General features: G+C 34.1%; 2 protein-coding genes across 3 annotated transcripts in view; both read left to right on the forward strand.

Annotated features, from left to right (window-relative positions):
- LOC139514214 (leukocyte receptor cluster member 9-like) overlaps positions 1 to 20,097 on the forward strand; it is a 39,257-nt gene that overhangs the window by 1,557 nt on the left and 17,603 nt on the right. The gene's annotated exons all lie outside the window — the stretch shown is intronic.
- Positions 18,044 to 18,898, forward strand: LOC139522810 (uncharacterized). The gene has a single exon (XM_071316415.1). It carries the CDS (start codon positions 18,044 to 18,046, stop codon positions 18,896 to 18,898), a length of 855 nt encoding a protein of 284 aa, XP_071172516.1.

Genomic DNA, 20,097 nt, shown 5'->3' on the forward strand with positions numbered 1-20,097 from the left:
ATTAGAAATCGTAATAAAACAAAAGACAAAAGAACTTTTATTCTTATTCAGATGCATAATACAAAGATTTAATATGCTGCAACTAGTTGTGTTTATTCACCACATGGCCTGGGCCGTGTGTAAATTTACAACAAATTTATGGCTTCCGTGAATTATTTCTTAATTTTCATCCATGTGTATATCATTCTATTCTACTATTCTAACTAATATCGCAGTGCAAGTGCATAATGGATACTCTTCTTTAAAATTCGATTTTTCTAAAAGATATGAGTATGCATTCATATTTTCCCGCAAAACAATTACAGAGTTATCGGTCCTTGCCGGAATAGTCACAAAACGTTCTTGAGATATTCTTCCGCATGCTTTAACACAATTTGTCGGTACGTGTACGTGTACGTGTGAACGGACTGATCTAACATTCAAGTAAAAGTAACGTTTTCCGGATACCTTTTTACTTAATGCTAGCGCAGCCATGAAATAACCAAATTAACCCAGGTCCTTTACATAAACTATGAAGACCAGTTATGCCAAGGACACCTTGTCAGTCACACTAGGGGACAAGTGTCTACAACAACCGACATAACGGACAATTCTCTGGGAGGACAAAGCTAATACTTGACCGAATAATGATTTGGACAAGTATAAGCCAGCATTCTAGGAAAGGAAGTCTTAAAGAAATAAAACCTAAACTATCATATTTATTTCATACCAAAATACACAATAAATATTCTAATATTATGACAGTAAGTTGTACAACAATACAGAAGTTAAATAAAGTGGGGAAATGTCTTACTTTAAGTAGGGGCTTTTAAAATGTATCATTTAAACTTGTATTCCCAAGTTCTAGCGTTTGAACCCTAAATAATGCCAAAACATTTAAGAGAAGTATATTGGTCCAGAACAGTAAGAGTAAACAGCAAGGCTGTAATGATTACTGATAATCATCTTCGAGGAAAGTATGAATTCTGAACAATGTATAAAATGTGAATTCAGTATATAATTAATAACAAAATGACTAAACAAACGGTACTTTCTTGAAATTAGATTTTCAATTAAGGGAGCTACCATTTGATTTTTATGGGGGGCTAGGATGAAATTTGAAAAAAATAGGCAGGACAGGAGTTTTGAGTAAAAAAAAAAGGCAGGATGAGCAACTTGGTAAAAAAAAGGCAGGATGACAATTTGGGTAAAAAAAGTCAGGATAAACTAGTTAAAAAAAAGGCAGGACCGAATAGAGTAAAAAATAAAAAGGCAGGACAGAGATTACAACTAAAAAAAAAAGCAGGACAAAATTTTTCATCCTAGCCCCCCCCCCCCCCCCCCCTAAAAATCAAATGGTAGCTCCCTAAACCAATTTCCAACACCATCTTACCTTTAACTATGAATAACCGGTTTAGAAAAGGAGTCAATTTATTGTGTACATAAACACAGGTGAAAGTTTTCATGTAAACAATTGTAATTATATAAAATGTAAATACTCTCAAGCTAACAAGGGAGCTAACAAAATAATTCTTAATTCCAATATTGCCACATTCCTCCCCTCAAGATCGAATGTCATCATTTTATCTAACAAAAATAACGAAAAAGTCTGTAAACGTAATAGTACATGTATATAAAAAATATATCAAAATGTTCAATATGTATAAAAAAAATTAAAAACAATATGTATCAAAATATTCCATAAATGTATATTAGGAATATAAACAAAATTTGGTCACTTAATGTCAATGTTTCTTTGCTTTTATTACTGTCCTTGTCAAAGTATTCTTGTCAAAATTAAACATAAAACGTTCGTCCCTCGAATTATAGTACTTGTCCTCTACTTTTGGTTTCTTTCCCGACTCCACATATCGTTTTCGCGTTTCCTGAGCATCTTCCTTAGCTTTTATTTTTCTTTCATCAACTTTTCCCCTCGTTTGTTTAGCTTCTTTCCTTTCATTTACATCTCCGACTCGATATGACAAAACATCCTTTGGATCGACGAAAGTTGTATTATTTACTAGTACATCCATGCACCTATAACGAACTTGAGAGCATTTGTGGTCCTTTACAAGATGTTTCTTCAGTATCTGTAATTTTCTTCTAGACAAGTCACATATCTGACAGTATATAAGGTCAGCTCGTTAAATGACCGGAAGAATAGTTTTTTCCCACATTCTTTTATGTAACGATTATCAGGTGATCTGCATGTTGATATCGTAAAATATCAGCTGCGAGACATAATATGAAGCTTTTTGTCGAGTGAGCGTAGCGAACGAGATCAAAAAGCCTTCATATAATGTCAAGCAGCTGATATTTTACAATATCAATATGCAGATAATCTGATAATCGATTTATCGGGCTATATTTGCGTGTTTCAGAAGTGGTTTCTTTGTTTCACCAGCACACAAAAGATGACTTGATAAGTTCGGGTCAAAGTTATTAACGTCGGTTCAAACATTATGACGTCGCTGATATGTCAGGGTCAAAGTTATTAAGGCCGGGTCAACGTATTTGACGTCACAAAGACATGATACGGAATAATATTAAGAGCTGAACAGAGTGATATAGACAGTGGGACGACCGATAAATTACATTATCGGACCACAGATGAATTATCACGTTGTGATTGGTTAAACGCCGTCACGTGGTGGCCCCCTATGAGACCGTATGGGGTTAGTAACATTCGTCTCAACTCGGCCGATTCCGTACCCTCATCTAAGGAGAGTAGCGGATTCTACCGAGGATTGCCGAATGGGGTTAGTAAGTTTCATATGGGGTTCATGACGCAGTAATGGCGACGTCATCTATTAATGTTGTTGTGTTTCATTGTTTATTTTTCAACAAAACGCCGCAGAAAAAGTCCAGCGTCCGATAAATTCGTTATACGATTACTACCGACCCCCTACGGATCCATAGAGGGTGAATAAAATTCGTAGGGGACTCGGCCTCCGGCCTCACCCCCTATGGATTTTACTAACCCTCTATGGATCCGTATGGGTCAGTAGCGAACCATATAACTTATAATACGCCCCAACAGATAGCCATAAATCTCTTAGTGATCATTTTGAAAACTTTTATATTCATTATCACACACACATGTTGAGTGGCTCTGTATGCCATATTAATGAATGGAATGTGATCGTCCCAATCATTTCTATGTCCATTAACAAATAAACGTAGAATTATTGTAAAGTTTGATTGATACGTTCAACCATTTCGTTCAGACTGGGGTCTGTATGGACATGTTCGAGTTTTGTCAATTCCTAATTTGTCACATATGGCGGCAAATAGGCCAGATTAAAATTTTCGGCCTTGATCTGTATGAATTTGGAATGAACAGCCAAATCTGAAAATGAATTCTGTAACAAGTTTACCAGCTACTGTAAGAGCTTGATAATTTTGGTATTGCATAAGATTCTGTCCATTTAGTGAAATAATCTTCCACTACCATTATGTATTCATTTCCACCCGTAGTTATAGGCAAAGGACCTATGATGTCAATTGCTATTCTGTCTAAAGGATATGTAGAAACACTGGATTTCAAAGGTGATTTCCCTTTCCCTGGTCCAGGTTTTCCTTTAGCACAAATATCACAACTATTATTCCATAACTTTATAGAATCTGACATATTTGCATTTGGCCAATAAAATTTTTTTTTTAAGAGATCTAAAGTTGTTCATGTATTTAGTTTAAATGTTTAATGTTATATTTGTATAATTCTCATCGGATTTTGTCAAATGTGTTGACGTCTTTTCTATTATATTTATGTGTTATGGAAAGACAAATTAATCACCGCCGTCATTTATTAATTTTAATTTTGGTCAACGTAAACTGTACGATAATTTACGTTTGAAGTTAGATTCATAACAAACTGGATATAAATATATTATAGTTAATTGCTATTAATAAGTATTGCAATATGCATTGTGTTTAAATGCAATATCCGTATTTAGTTCTATTATAATCTTTAATCAATCCTAATTCTATCTTACTTTTGAGATATAGTTTTTCATATGTGACGTCATTCTTCTGCTTTTTCAGAAATTTCATAAAATTCAAATGTGACGTAATTTGTAATGCCTTTGCACCATCGTATGTGACGTCATTTTTACAATTTACTGCGTAGAGGCCTGGACTGAGTCGGGTGTGTTTATTCTGTGTTGGTCTTTGCATTATGTATTCGTGTTTGTTTTCTGTAATGAGTTAATACTTCAGTTTCATTATGTATATCTGTTATATTCATTTGATAAAATTTACTGTTTGCAATAGCATTAATTGTTCTAAATAATAAGGATGTTCTTATCCCAAGCATAAAACATAGCCGTATTTGACACAGCCTTTTTCAACATTTGATCTTCAGTGCTGTACAACTTTGTACTTTTTTTCGCTTTCGATCTTTTATATATCTGGGCGTCACTGGTGAGTCTTGTGTGGACGAGGCGCGTTTTTGACGTATTGAATTTTAAACCTGATGCTTTTTGTTATTCATTAATCATGTGTTTCTTTGTCTAATACGTTCTCCTATTTATTTGTATTGTAGTCCTGTAATATTATGTTGTCATTTCAATGTTATATTTAACATTGCCATTAAAGTGCGAGGTTTGGCATGCCACAAAACCAGGTTCAACCAACCATTTTTTCCTTTAAAAATGTCCTGTACCAAGTCAGGAATATGGCCATTGTTATATTATTGTTCGTTTCTGTGTGTGTTACATTTTAACGTTGCGTTGTTTGATTTCTCTTATTTTTGTGTGTAATTTCACATTTCGATAAGACGCGTCACGGTACTTGTCTATCCCAAATTCATGTATTTGGTTTTGATGTTATATTTGTTATTCTCGTGGGATTTTGTCTGATGCTTGGTCCGTTTCTGTGTGTGTTACATTTGAGTGTTGTGTCGCTGTTCTCCTCTTATATTTAATGCGTTTCCCTCGGTTTTAGTTTGTTACCCCGATTTTGTTTTTTGTCCATGGATTTATGAGTTTTGAACAGCGGTATACTACTGTTGCCTTTATTTGTCTCTTCCAAAATGAGCTGAATATTTTGTACAATGTAACTGTTGAAAATGAAATTTCGTATCTGTTCCGGAGCTACAAATTGATAAACAAGCCCCTGATTTTCTCTTTCAAAAAAATTACATAGCAGGTTATTCTGAATGGTCAAGGATTCCCATAACCCATAAAGAATTTTTGTTTCTTTTGATTTGTTTTGAATTTCGGACTTTTTGGGTTTTTCATCAGATTGTAACAAATTGTTCAATATAAAACTTTTGGTCATTCTCTTGCATTTCTCTTAATTGCGAATTGGACCAATAACTGAGCCAGTTTGATGTTATGTCAAAACTAAGTTCTTCTGTATTGACATTGACCGGTCTGATAGCTAAATGGGTCGCAAGACAACCTCTGACGCTATCAGTGTCGCCGTCAGTTTTCATGTCATTGATTACTGATTGAATACTTAAGCAGGAGGCATGGCCATCCTTGACGGTATTCAGGTCATCAATGCATTCCGTAGTTTTGACATTTTCAAAATATTCTATATCTGTTTTCATTTCGGTACAATCTGGACAATTGATTCGTTTACATTTCCGTTTTGGTGTGCGCGATAATTCATCTGCATTTGTATGCAATGAACCCTTACAGTGTTGAATTTCCATGTCGTGTGTGTCTATGACAGAAATCATTCTCGCGATCATACCTTCGGGGTTTTTGAATTTTTTTAACCACTTGAGCGACGCATGATCTTGTACGTAAAGTAAATTTTTGGCCATATAAATAATGTCTGAATTGGCACAAGAAAATGATGACCGCTAGCAGTTCCTCACCATTCTGGATTTGCGAAAGAACAGCTCCGACTCCTGTTTGACTAGGATCTGTATCTAGTATGTAAGCGCCATCTTCACTTGGAAATGCTAATGTTTGTGCAGTTGTTAAACATTCTTTTAAAGTCTCAAACGCGATTTTACATTTATCATCCTAAAAAAAATGATTTATTCTTTTGAGTTAGCTGTGTCAGAGGATGAGCGATAGTATCTGGTATGGAACGGCGGTAATAACCCGCGAAGCCTAAAAAACTTCGTAAATCTTTGACTTTTGATGGTGTATGCCAATTATGAACTGATTGAATCTTTTTCTGAATTGCACTTAATGCCTTCTGCAGAGACAATGTGTCCCAAAAATTTGACTTCTGTTTGAAAAAAAACGAGCATTTACTCAGTTTTAGTTTAAGATTTGCTTCTCTAAAACACTGAAATACGGTTTTCAAATTATCAAAAGCTGTTTCAAAATCTTTTCCATAAATTATGACGTCATCCAGATAGCAAAGACAACGATGTCATTGTAAACCACCTAAAACCTGATTCATGAGCTGGTTAAATGTAGCGGGAGAGTTGCATAAACCCATCGGCATTACAAGAAACTGATACAAGCCTTTATGTGTCGAAAAGGCAGTTTTGTATTTGTCTTCTTCGGCAACCTCTAACTGAAAATAACCACTGGCTAAATCAACGTATAAAACCATTTTCCGTCGCTCAAGGTATCAAGAGTATCATCAATACGCGGTAAAGGGTAGGCGTCTTTTACTGTTATTTAATTTCATTTAATTTTCTAAAGTCCACACAGAAACGAATAGAACCATCCCTTTTCTTCACAAGGCACACTGGTGCTGCCCATGGACTACAACTGGGTTCAATTAAATTTTTGTCAATCGTTTTTTTCAAATCTTCTTCAAGAACATCCCTCTGTTTCAAAGCTACTCTTCGTGGGGATATCTTTACAGGTTTTTCATCACCTGTATCTATATAGTGTTTTACTCTATCAGTTCGCCCAAGAGAACCATCAGGACCAACGAATATATCTTTATACTCATGTATAAGTGAAGACAGTTTTTGCTTCTCTTCATCTTTAAGTCTGATGATACTTTATCTAACATAGATTTTAAAAGCTCGGGCAATTTAATATCTTTTAAAGTATTAACTTGTTCTGATATGTCATTAGATTTTGAATCTGTTTGTAACTCAGCATTATCCTCATCAAAAACTTGTTCAATTGTCATCAAGTGTGCAATCTGTTCACCTTGTTTAAGTGATTTTGGATTCAAATTCATGATAGCTAGGTAAATTGTTTTTTTCTGTATCAACTAGGCTTTTTGCCACCAAAAGACCTTTACTTTTCACCCATTCTAATGGTTCAATAATGCCAATACCATCTACAAAGGAATCTCTTTTAGATGCTTCAATAATCATTTCACTATTTGCAGGAATTGAAACTTGCCTAGCTATCTGAATTCTTGAACACTGAGAACTATTTTCTTTAAACAAAGGAATACTCTGACCATTGATACTTAAGCATTGGCTTTTAATTTGAATATCAATTTCATTTTGTTCAAAGAAATTAATTCCTAAGATCCCAGATGACCCTTTTATATCAGCTATAATAACTTCTTGTTTAACTTATAAAAGACCTATTGCTATATTCAAAATACATTTGCTTTTAACACTTAAAGCATTGCCATTGGCAATTGTGAATATACTATCTAGGCTAATCAACTGAGAACTTAGTTTTAATTTCTCAAAAGTATCAAAAGAAATCAGAGAAACTGGTGATCCAGTATCAACAAGAAATTTAACGTCAATTTCATCAATTTTGCAAAAAGCGAAAAGACAATTTTGATTCAATAAATTTATTTGAACTCTCTTAATTGTATGTGATATCAAACTTTCAATTTTGGTTTGTGGCCTTTCTCAATTTTTAACAGCTGAAGTATTGGCCTCTATATCAGCTTTTACTCGTTTCCCTGATTGTTCAATGGACAATAGTACTGAATATGTCCTATCTCAGTACATCTATAGCATACTCTGTCAGTCGTGCTGTTTTGATTCCTATAATACCTTCCTCTGCCCTTATTATTAAACCTTGGAGGCCTATTTTGGTAATATACGTTCCTATTTTCGGTTTCTGCTTTAACATGTTTAAGTTGTCTTAATTTTTCACCAATTTGTTTAGCAACTTGATCAAGAGTTAAAATAACTCTGTACTTTCCTTTTTATTATCCTTAATTGCTTGAATGGGAACTTTATTGCTAGTTAGCATTGGCTTTCTCATAGAATGAAATTCAAAACAGTGTAGCTGTGGCCATTGATTGACACATTAAATTCATCCATTGACTGGGACAATTTAGGTAAACGTTTGTATGTAACGACCACTGCTCACCATGTACTTTTTAAAGACACTTAAACTGAGGGGTCACCAAAGGTTCTCAACACCTAAATAAAGAAATTTCGAAAAATTAATCAGAAATAACACGATGTTTGGATTTATATCAATTATATAAATCAAAACATAAAGGTTATTCCTGATTAATTTTTCGAATTATTTCATAATTAAAGGCGTTAAGAAACCTTTTGTGACCCCACAGTTTAAATGTCTATCGTAGGTACGTCGTGAACAGTGGTCGTTACAGACAAACGTTCACCTAAATTGTCCCAGTCAATGGATGAATTTAATGTGTCAATCAATGGCCACAGCTACACTGTTTTGAATTTCATTCTATTATTTTGAGGATTAATAAATGCTTCATATTCAATTGCGTATGAAATTGCAGTATCCAACGTGTTTGCACACTGAAACTGGACATGCTTTTGTAAATCCAAGTTATTTAATCCTCTTATGAGAAGTTTTTCCATCATTTCAGAATCTTGTTTTTCATTTGGAAAAGCCAAGTAACCTAACCTTCTTAAAGCTTGACCATACTCAGAACCAGTTTCGTCTTTAGACTGTCTTCTTGCTTCAAATTCGCAAACATATGCGGCTTCTCTTTCTCTAGGATTAAATCTATTATTTAAACTTTCTTTACTTTTATTATAATTTCCAAGGTCTTGTTTACTTAAAGTACTCGTTTTCTGAGCAGGACCTATTAGACTCATAACAATTTGTTTAGCTCTTTCTAAATCATTCCATTCATTCCATTCTGCAACTTGTTCAAAATGAACCAAATAGTCTTGCCAGTCAATAGTTTTGCCATCAAATGATTGAGGCTCTTTTTTTCTTACTATACTTTTTTCATGTAAGGTGACAGGTTTTGACAAGTTATCAAGAGAAGATGTTTGTTTTACCGCTTCATGCCTATTTAAATCATAACTGGAGTATTTTTCAGTTGAATACCTATCTAAGGATTGATAGTCCTCTGAAAATGTATCCTTATCAACATATCTCTTGTTTGGGGGATAATCTGATCCTTGGTTTTTATTTAATCTATCCCTATCATCATACAATTCATAACTTGGCGGGTTATTTTTACAGCGTTTACCGAACCGGTGAACGTTACCAAAATCAATATCGTGTTCCATACCTAATTGTTCATATATGAAGGTTACACATTAAGAAATTACATTTCACAAATCAAGAAATGTAGAAATGCATGTAACGGATGGAAAAAATACATGTTACAAATTAAGAAATTACATTTTACAAATTAAGAAATTGCATGTTACGAATACAGAAATTGCATTTCACAGATTAAGAATTGTATGATAATGGCGGATATTCCCTTCCATAAGTTCCCACCCTCTTTTGATTGAAAAGGGTAGATATTTCAGACCAAAAATTAAGAGAGAAAACAGAATATGCTTGAACTGCAATCAAATAGAGGATGAAAAACATTTCCTTATTTATTGCAAAAAAAAAATGAAAATTATAGAAAACAACTATTTAATAAATTAAATATTAATTCACAAGATCTGTGCCCTGAAAAAGTTATGAAAACCATTATTAGTTTATTAAGCCCACAAAATATTGATGATACAAAAATATATGCCATTTCATACAATTATGCTTTGAATCTTTGTAATTTTATTCATTTAACCTTGATTTGATATTTTATTTATCTGATGTAATATCATGTTAATGTGGGGGAAGACATCATGATACTTGTGTATTGATTTTCCTGATTTAATAAAAACTTGAAGTTTGAAACTTGAAAACAAAGTCAATCCCGAATTAAAAATTAAAGCAAGGTGTCTGTTTCAAAGATCAAACTTGTTCTGTTTATCATAGTTGTTTTCACATCGTATGATATTGCAATCCGTTCATAAGACAAGATATGTTTATCTATGTTGGTCTTTTCATGAAATAAACGTGGACTGATGTATTTACTCTACCTTTAAAGGGGCATTACCTACAAGAAAAACATAATATATGATTTAACTTTATTCAATCATTAAATAAATGAAACAGTGGTATAACAATTCGCTTTTAGCATCCAGTTGGGTTCAAAACGTCAAAAAACAGCAGGAAACATCGCTTATGAATAATTCACTTGCAAGTGAATAATTCTCTCTTATTAAATCCATTCTCATGTGAACTTCCAATTGAACCGGCTTAGCTAGAGATGGTTTATGCATGAACTATGAAAGACACTTTTCGTGGAAAGACCTTCTGCTTTTCTTCTTCTTCTTATTTTTTTTTAGGTCTTTCCACTTTTCGTGGAAAACCTTTTGTTTTTCTTCTGATTATTTTTTTTCTTCTGTCGTCTGAGATGCTTTTTTGTCTTACAACATATCGAATGGATTTTTGGCCAATGATGTTGTAAAGTAATGAGGGTTTCAAAACTCATCCTATGTGACCGAACACTTATTCTTATAGGAGTTATCTCCCAACGTCCCCTTTTTTCTTGTTAGTTTAAACAGTATTTATTAATGAAAAATGTCAAGATAAATATTACAATGATACATAAAGTTCAAATATGGGATTCGGAAACAAGTTTGGAAAAACTTTTATAAATCCGTATCCCTAAAAAAAAGCATCTATTTAACAAACAATATTACGTGCCAACAGTATAATCAGTTTATGGTAGCATATGATAAATTGAATAAATACACACACACACACACACGCAAAAAAAAAATACAACAAATAAAATAAATGAAAAAGATAAAAATGTGGGAAAAAAAGGGAAAAAAAACACGAAACAGTCAACTCTTATTTTCTTTTCTAGACAGTCACTGGAACCAATACATACATCCGACTATAGTCAATTACACCGGGCAGTCCACTCAATTTTACATCATATTAAAAAAAAGTCTACATATAAAATATATACAATTACTAGATTAACTTTCAAAACGTTTTGTTTTATTTATGTATTTATAACCGGAAGAAAAGTGACTTTAGGAACTTTTACAATAATTTGCAAAGTGCTTTATAGGAACTCTCGTTTTGAATTGAATGTGTATATGAACTCTCGTTTTGAATAGTTATATGAACTCTCGTTTTGAATAGTTATATGAACTCTCGTTTTGAATAGTTATATGAACTCTCGTTTTGAATATTTATATGAACTTTCGTTTTAAATTGATTATTTCTCGTTTTAGTTTTAAGTTGACATGATTGAATATTTCTTGTTTTAAATGTTTCTTTATTCTTAAATATAATGTTTCTTATTTCAAAAATCCAAAGAGATTATAGATTTACTGTTTTACAACTTAATCCGATGGCTGTCAAAAGTGTGAGAGATAATACACGTATCTAACACTTGAACTACAAAAGCAATTATCGCTATTTTATAAAGTTTAGCCGGAGGACAATAATCCTATTATTATTACATAACATTGGACAAGTATATTTATATTTTATAAGAACCTTTTATAATGTTTTAATACCCTTATCTTTGAATTAATAGATGTTTTGTAAACTGTTACTGGGGAGTCTTCCCCTAGCTTTTGAACTGTAAACTTGTGTTAATAAATTTGTATATATTTTATACGGTCTTGCGTTTAAAGCAGCCATAGTGTCGATTATAGACCTACAGACTTTAAAATATAACCGGAAGAAAAGTGACTTTAGGAACTTTTACAATAATTTGCAAAGTGCTTTATAGGAACTCTCGTTTTGAATTGAATGTGTATATGAACTCTCGTTTTGAATAGTTATATGAACTCTCGTTTTGAATAGTTATATGAACTCTCGTTTTGAATAGTTATATGAACTCTCGTTTTGAATATTTATATGAACTTTCGTTTTAAATTGATTATTTCTCGTTTTAGTTTTAAGTTGACATGATTGAATATTTCTTGTTTTAAATGTTTCTTTATTCTTAAATATAATGTTTCTTATTTCAAAAATCCAAAGAGATTATAGATTTACTGTTTTACAACTTAATCCGATGGCTGTCAAAAGTGTGAGAGATAATACACGTATCTAACACTTGAACTACAAAAGCAATTATCGCTATTTTATAAAGTTTAGCCGGAGGACAATAATCCTATTATTATTACATAACATTGGACAAGTATATTTATATTTTATAAGAACCTTTTATAATGTTTTAATACCCTTATCTTTGAATTAATAGATGTTTTGTAAACTGTTACTGGGGAGTCTTCCCCTAGCTTTTGAACTGTAAACTTGTGTTAATAAATTTGTATATATTTTATACGGTCTTGCGTTTAAAGCAGCCATAGTGTCGATTATAGACCTACAGACTTTAAAATATAACCGGAAGAAAAGTGACTTTAGGAACTTTTACAATAATTTGCAAAGTGCTTTATAGGAACTCTCGTTTTGAATTGAATGTGTATATGAACTCTCGTTTTGAATAGTTATATGAACTCTCGTTTTGAATAGTTATATGAACTCTCGTTTTGAATAGTTATATGAACTCTCGTTTTGAATATTTATATGAACTTTCGTTTTAAATTGATTATTTCTCGTTTTAGTTTTAAGTTGACATGATTGAATATTTCTTGTTTTAAATGTTTCTTTATTCTTAAATATAATGTTTCTTATTTCAAAAATCCAAAGAGATTATAGATTTACTGTTTTACAACTTAATCCGATGGCTGTCAAAAGTGTGAGAGATAATACACGTATCTAACACTTGAACTACAAAAGCAATTATCGCTATTTTATAAAGTTTAGCCGGAGGACAATAATCCTATTATTATTACATAACATTGGACAAGTATATTTATATTTTATAAGAACCTTTTATAATGTTTTAATACCCTTATCTTTGAATTAATAGATGTTTTGTAAACTGTTACTGGGGAGTCTTCCCCTAGCTTTTGAACTGTAAACTTGTGTTAATAAATTTGTATATATTTTATACGGTCTTGCGTTTAAAGCAGCCATAGTGTCGATTATAGACCTACAGACTTTAATGTAACCCGTGCCGAAGTTCACGGACGTATGCCGAAATTCACGGGGTTATAATTGGGAAGGTCAACGGAAAAAAAGTCACAGGAAAAAAAGTCACAGGAAAAAAAGTCACAAAACAGGGAAAGGTGCCACAAGAAGCCACTAATTAATCTCAACAGTCACTGTCAATAAATGTTGTAATTACATAATTATTGTTAATGGGGATGCTTTGTTTGTTTAACATGTAATTGAAGGATTCTCATGAAATTGGTAAAAACACAGCTATAGAAAAACAAAAATCACAATAACATGTCTAATTTGCTTCTAATGTAAAAACACATGAAACAAAAATAATTACAACAAAACATGTATCAGTAACATTACAAAAAAAATCCTTTGAATGACATTGAAGACCTGTTGGTGAACGTCTGCTGTTGTCTGTTCTATGGTCGGGTTGTTGTCTCTTTGACACATTTCCTAGTTTACATTCTAGATTTTATAATAAAACAAAAGGACATGGGATACAAAAAACACAAAACCATACTTGCACATGAACAGCAGAAAAAAAACACACACAGACAAAAGTCATTACCAATATATAAGTGCAGATCATATGACAGTTTTCATACAAAATATTAATTGTGACTTTTTTTCCTGTGACTTTTTTTCCTGTGACTTTTTTTCCTGTGACTTTTTTTCCGTGACTTTTTTTCCGTGACTTTTTTTCCTGTGACTTTTTTTCCTACATTCAATTGGGAAGGATCCCACGATTTACCGTAACCTTTGCAGCCAAGCGAGTGTTTTACTTATGAACTAGTCCCAGTATACGAAAATTGAAAAATGGAGTTACCGAAATTAGAACATTTTAACGCGTTTGAAACAGAAAACGCTGACATATGGATACAGCGTTACGAACTTATGTGCGAATTTTCAAAGTGGGATGACGTGCAAGCCACAAGAGCGTTTACATGTTTTATTGACGATTACGTTTTAGCATGGTACATGTTATTAGACAATGAAGACAGAAACAACAAGCAGACATTGTTCAGAAAATTCACGGAGCGCTTTGGGAGAAAGAGTATAGAAAAAGTGGGATTGTGGAAAGATGCAGCCGATTTAAAACAAAAACAATACGAAACTGTTTCGCAGTTTATATCCAGAATCGAGAGACTCTGTTTTCTAGCTGGTCAAACATTAATGATGGAACAATTTATTCTTCGTGGACTTAGACCAGAGTTTGTTGTTCCGTTTGTCACCGCAACCGGTCTTAAACAAAACTTTTCCGTAAGTGAGGCCATAGATGCTGCTTTGCTAGCAGACATCACCATGCAGCTAGCATCGAAACCAGAACCAGTCACCAGTGCTATAGAGGACAATCCTACACCACAGATCCAACCCAGAAGTGATGGTAAGTGTGATACATACTGTAATAGTTACGAACATTTTGAGAATGCACAATTTTACGTCCCCCCTGTCAATGTACTTAATCATGTTTATAGACAACAGAAACGCCCCCCAAATAAAAGGCTTCAGAGAAACAAATTCAATCGTTACCCAACTCGTGCTAAGTCCAACCTATCCCATAATTCAATCAAAGACAGGTTTATGAATTCTAGAAATAACCCCCCTAATCAGAATATTGATAATCTTTTTGCAAATACAGGCTGTTCAAGAGCCGATTGTAAAATAAATGTTAGAATAGGTTCCTCAGTTATTCATACTCTTGTAGATACCGGTGCAGCAGTATCGGTCATAAATACAAATACTTATAAATCATTACAAGTAAACAAACCTTACCCTGTAGATAAATCAGATTTGTTAGGTGTTCGTGGTGTAAATGACAATTTTATCAGAGTGCTAGGCAAAGTCACACTGCCCGTTGAAATAGGAAAGCTAACTTTATTTCACGATTTTTATATTTTGGATGATGTCAATATGCCACTTATTTTAGGCCGAGACTTCATGCATGATCAAAAAGCTGAAATAAGTTTCCCCAAACAAGTTTTAACATTACAAAATGGAATTACAGAAGTTTCTTTATGTCAGGGCCAAGATCGGGATCACACACACAATTTTGTTCGTGTGCTATCTGATGTTACCTTTCAACCAAGACAAAGAGTTATTTTTCCTGTAGAAATAGAAAATTTTAGCGAAAACACATCAGGAGTGATTGAACCAAATTTTTCACTTGCTGGCAAACATAATATTATGGGAGCACGGTGCTTAATACAAACACATAACAACACTTCTGTTTTTGAAATCTTAAATCCTACAAATGCTGTAATAACACTGAAACAAAATACCATAGTTGGAAATTTTATTAAAATTCAAGATGATAAAATTTTTGGAGAATTAAAAGAAAATTTTGAGTTTATAGATAGTATCAGAACTGGCGAAGCTTCAAATTCAAATAATAATTATATCAAAATTGCTACCGAGATAGGTATTGATCTTTCAAAATCCGATTTAAGCGAAACACAAAAATATCAGTTATTGACTCTGTTAGGGCAATATAGGCAAGCTTTTGCTAAAGACATAACCGAATTAGGCTGTACCAAAATAGGCAAACACATCATTGATACAGGCGATGCAAATCCAGTCAGACAATTTCCGTACCGGACTACCCCTAAAACAAAGGAAGAAATAAATACACATTTGGACGAAATGGAGGAACAAGGTATCATTCGAAAAAGCATGTCACCATGGAGCAGCCCCATCTTACTTGTAGCAAAACCCAATGGCGAGAAGAGAGTATGTGTTGACTATCGCAAACTTAATCGTCTGACAAAAATCTATACTCAATCGCTCCCGAATCTTTCAGATGTCCTAGATACACTTGGAGAAAAGCATGCGCAGACATATAGCGTCTGTGATATGAGACAAGGCTTCTGGCAACTTGAGCTTGATGAGCAATCCAAAGAAAAGACTGCTTTTATGACACATAGAGGTCAGTACGAGTTCAACCGACTTCCATATGGCCTAGCAAATTCACCTGCAACCTTCAACATGATAATGAATGAAGTAATCCGGGATCTCAACTGGAAAAGCGCATTAGTTTATGTAGACGATATTCTTATTTACAGCAGGAACTTTGAAGAACACCTTTGTCATTTAGCAGCCCTATTTGACAAACTAATCGAAGCCAACCTCAAGTTGAAGCCGTCAAAGTGTCAGTTCGCTTGCAAAGAAGTCCAATATTTAGGCCACATTATCACCAAAGAAGGCATAGCAGTAGATCCAGAGAAAACGGCATCTGTACATTCCTTTGCAGCGCCGAAAAATGTCAAAGAAGTACGTATGTTTCTTGGACTATGTAATTACTACAGAAAGTTCATTCACAACTACTCCAAGATTACTTCTCCGCTCAATCAACTGCTACACAAAGATCAACAATTCCATTGGACAGACGAATGTCAACGATCGCTCGAAACGCTCAAGACAAAACTTACTTCAGCTCCTATTCTAGTATTTCCGGACTTCAATAAAGAGTTTATTTTACATACTGACGCAAGTGGTACTGCAATAGGATATGTTCTAGGTCAACATGACAAAGACAAGAAACTCCGAGTTATTGCGTATGGCGGACGTATGCTACGAAAACCAGAACAAAGATGGGACGTTAAAGACAGAGAATGCCTTGCACTTGTTGTAGCTATCAAACAGTTCCACGTTTATTTGGCCAATAACAAATTTCACGTGTATACAGATCATATAGCGTTACAATACCTTCATCGTATCAAAGAGAGTACCGGACGTTTAGCAAGATGGTCCATGTATCTTCAGACATACAATTTTGAAGTTCACTATCAACCAGGAAAAGATAACGTTTGCGCTGACTTCCTCTCCAGAATTCAGCATCCCGAGAACCAGCGTCAGCGTCGACTCAGTATAGACGAGATCGAGGCTACATATACAGCAACCGATCAATCCAGAAAAGAAACCAATCAACACAGTTCAGTCATCCAGCCAGTCCTGTCAAAGCACTTAGACGAATCAAAACATGAATCAGTATCAGCAATTAAGGCACTTACTGAAGCAGATAATCAATATCGTAGTGCAGATCCATTACTCATGATGATCGAAACCACAAACCTTACCCAGAGTAGAATCCAAGCAGCTCAAAATGAAGACGAAGAAGCAGGACAAATGCTACAATACATTGAACAAAACAAGTTACCCCAAGACAAAAAGAAAGCTGACGTAATAGTCCGAGAGTCAAATCACTACGTTGTTTCTAATGGTATACTGTTTCACCATTACTATCCTAGAGGGAAAGGACACTTATCAGATAGGGTCATCAAACAATTAGTTATACCAAAGGCATTACAAAACGACGTACTTTTATCGTACCATGATGCAATTATTGCAGCGCACCCCGGTATTGACAGAACTTACAACAACATCCGAATGAAGTATTACTGAAAGAGAATGTACTCAGACATTGAAGATTATGTGAAAACCTGTATTGAATGTCAACAAGGCAAGACTAATCCGCACTCTAAGAGAGCACCCTTACAGCCGCTTCCGGCAACTGGAGTATTTGAAAGAATACACATGGACATTCTTTGCAATTTACCAAAGTCAGCAGGTGGATTCAACCAAATCTTACTAGTTGTATGTCCGTTCTCTAAATGGTGTGAAGCCTTTCCACTTAAAACAGGAGGAGCCGTAGAAACTGCAAGAATCTTATACAACGAAATTATATGTCGATATGGTCCTTGTAGACAAATTCTTACAGATTTGGGGAAAAACTTCACTTCGAACCTCGTGAAAGAAATCTGCAAAATTTTCCAGATCACCAAGCTAAATACGTCATCCTATCACCCAGAATGCAATGCAGCAACCGAACGACAGAATCGTACATTAGCAACATCTCTGCGTATGTATTGCCATGACAACCAGTCAACATGGCCCGACTAGGCGTCATGATGGCTTTCCGAAACACAATACAAACCGAGTCAACACAATATAGTCCATATTATTTGGTCTTTGGAAGGGAACCTCGAAATCCTATCGACATCGCACTAATCCCAGAATCTACAAAAGGATTGAGCAAAGATGCAGAGTCAGCCCTAAAATTGATTGTCGATAATTTAACCCTTGCCAGAAAAATTGCGAAGACGAATATTGAAGCTGCACAACAAAAGTACAAAACTCAACACGACAAAAACGTAGAGGAACCCACGTTTTTCATATTAGACAAAGTATGGCTTTACTGTACCCGGACTCCAGTTGGTTTGTCTCCCAAACTCCAACGAAAATGGACTGGACCATATTACATATCAGAACACATAGGCGAATATACTTACCGTTTGTGCAAAGCTTCTGACGATAAAATATTGAAGGCTCCAGTGCACGCAAATCGATTGAAGAAATTTCTCGACCCCAAGAATCGCCCCACAAACCCACCCGATGAAGTAGATGAGGATCACGACCTAAATCCAGAGGAACTCATGGACATGCCTGAAATCCTTGACAGAGTCAATGACACAATCAATAACCACACACAAAATCATGTAGGGAAAAATAATCAAAATGATCCAACACAATTACACAAAGATAAGCAACCGTCACAAAATCCAAACCCTCAACAGGACATATATGATGTCGAAAGAATACTTAAGTGTAGAAAACGAGGCAACATTAAGCAATACCTTATTAAATGGCGAGGTTATAGTACTTCACAAAATTCATGGGAACCATCAAACAACATACACAATGATTTAATCCAACACTTTCATGCTCAGAGTCAAAGTAAAAATAAGCGAAAACGACACGGATAACGTTAATAATACACACGGTCAATTTTTGTTTTCAGTACACATGTTTTTTTCCTCAAGCTTAAATAATCAACTAAATGAAAAATGTCTATTTTTGTTTGTCATTTTCACATTCACAATCTTTTTTTTTTATTAAGAACACCTTATTATTCTTAGATGAATATCCATTTTTTTCCTGAGATATTTGTCACTGGCAGTAAGATAATCACCAATTTTTTTTTAGCTAAAGTCTGTGTATCCTTGTTGTATCCTAGAACCTAGTGTATTACACAAGTAAAGGTTGTAACTTTGAACAAAGATCACTGACTATAGTATACCAAATAACCACAATTATTGTTTAGTTGTCGTTATTATTTTGTATCATTTCACGTACCATGCTAAAGGTAGTTGAATTTACACGTATGAGCTTCCGTATGAATACATAGATTATCAGTGGTATAACAAAATCATTTTAGAATACAATTTTGGTCCGAAACAGGAGTGCAAGATGGACTCGTCACCTATCTTGTGTTCTTGTTTCCATGGGTGTACAGGAGTGACGACCTGTATACTACATGTCAGAAAAATGCTTTGTTATGTTTGATCAAAACCTGCTTACAAGGTAGATATATCCACTGATAATTTGTTAATCTTTTCAAATTCTTGATAGTATTTTCGAAAACTTTCAGTATAGTGTAGTTTTGTTTGGATCATAAACAGGCCAATACTAATTATTGCCAACCCTTTTTATTTTTTCCTCCAATTCCTTGAATACGTAGTCCTACTTTTATGATTATGATAAAAGCGACCTCTCTGTTGTTTATATATTTATACATATGATAGAGTCATGTTTTTTTTTCGATTTGTCAAGTGAAACTGAATATTTTTAGTACATTTGTGTTAATCCCTCCTTCTCAGAGTATAATATACTTATGTCAGTAGCCCCCCTCCTCAGAGTATAGCATACTTATGTCAGGAGTCCCCCTCCTCAGAGCGTTAGTATACTTATGTCAGTAGTCCCCCTGCTCAGAGTATAGTATACTTATGTCAGTATTCCCCCTCCTCAGATTTAGCATACTTTTGTCAGTAGTTCCCCTCCTCAGAGTATTAGTATATTTATGTCAGTAGTCCCCCTCCTTAGAGTATTAGTATATTTATGTCAGAAGTCCCCCTCCTCAAATAACTAGTATGTTTATAGTTATCCCCCTCCACATACCCCCTAT

This window comes from Mytilus edulis, chromosome 1 (genome assembly GCF_963676685.1).
Source record: "Mytilus edulis chromosome 1, xbMytEdul2.2, whole genome shotgun sequence".
NCBI classification, from domain to species: Eukaryota; Metazoa; Mollusca; class Bivalvia; order Mytilida; family Mytilidae; genus Mytilus; species Mytilus edulis.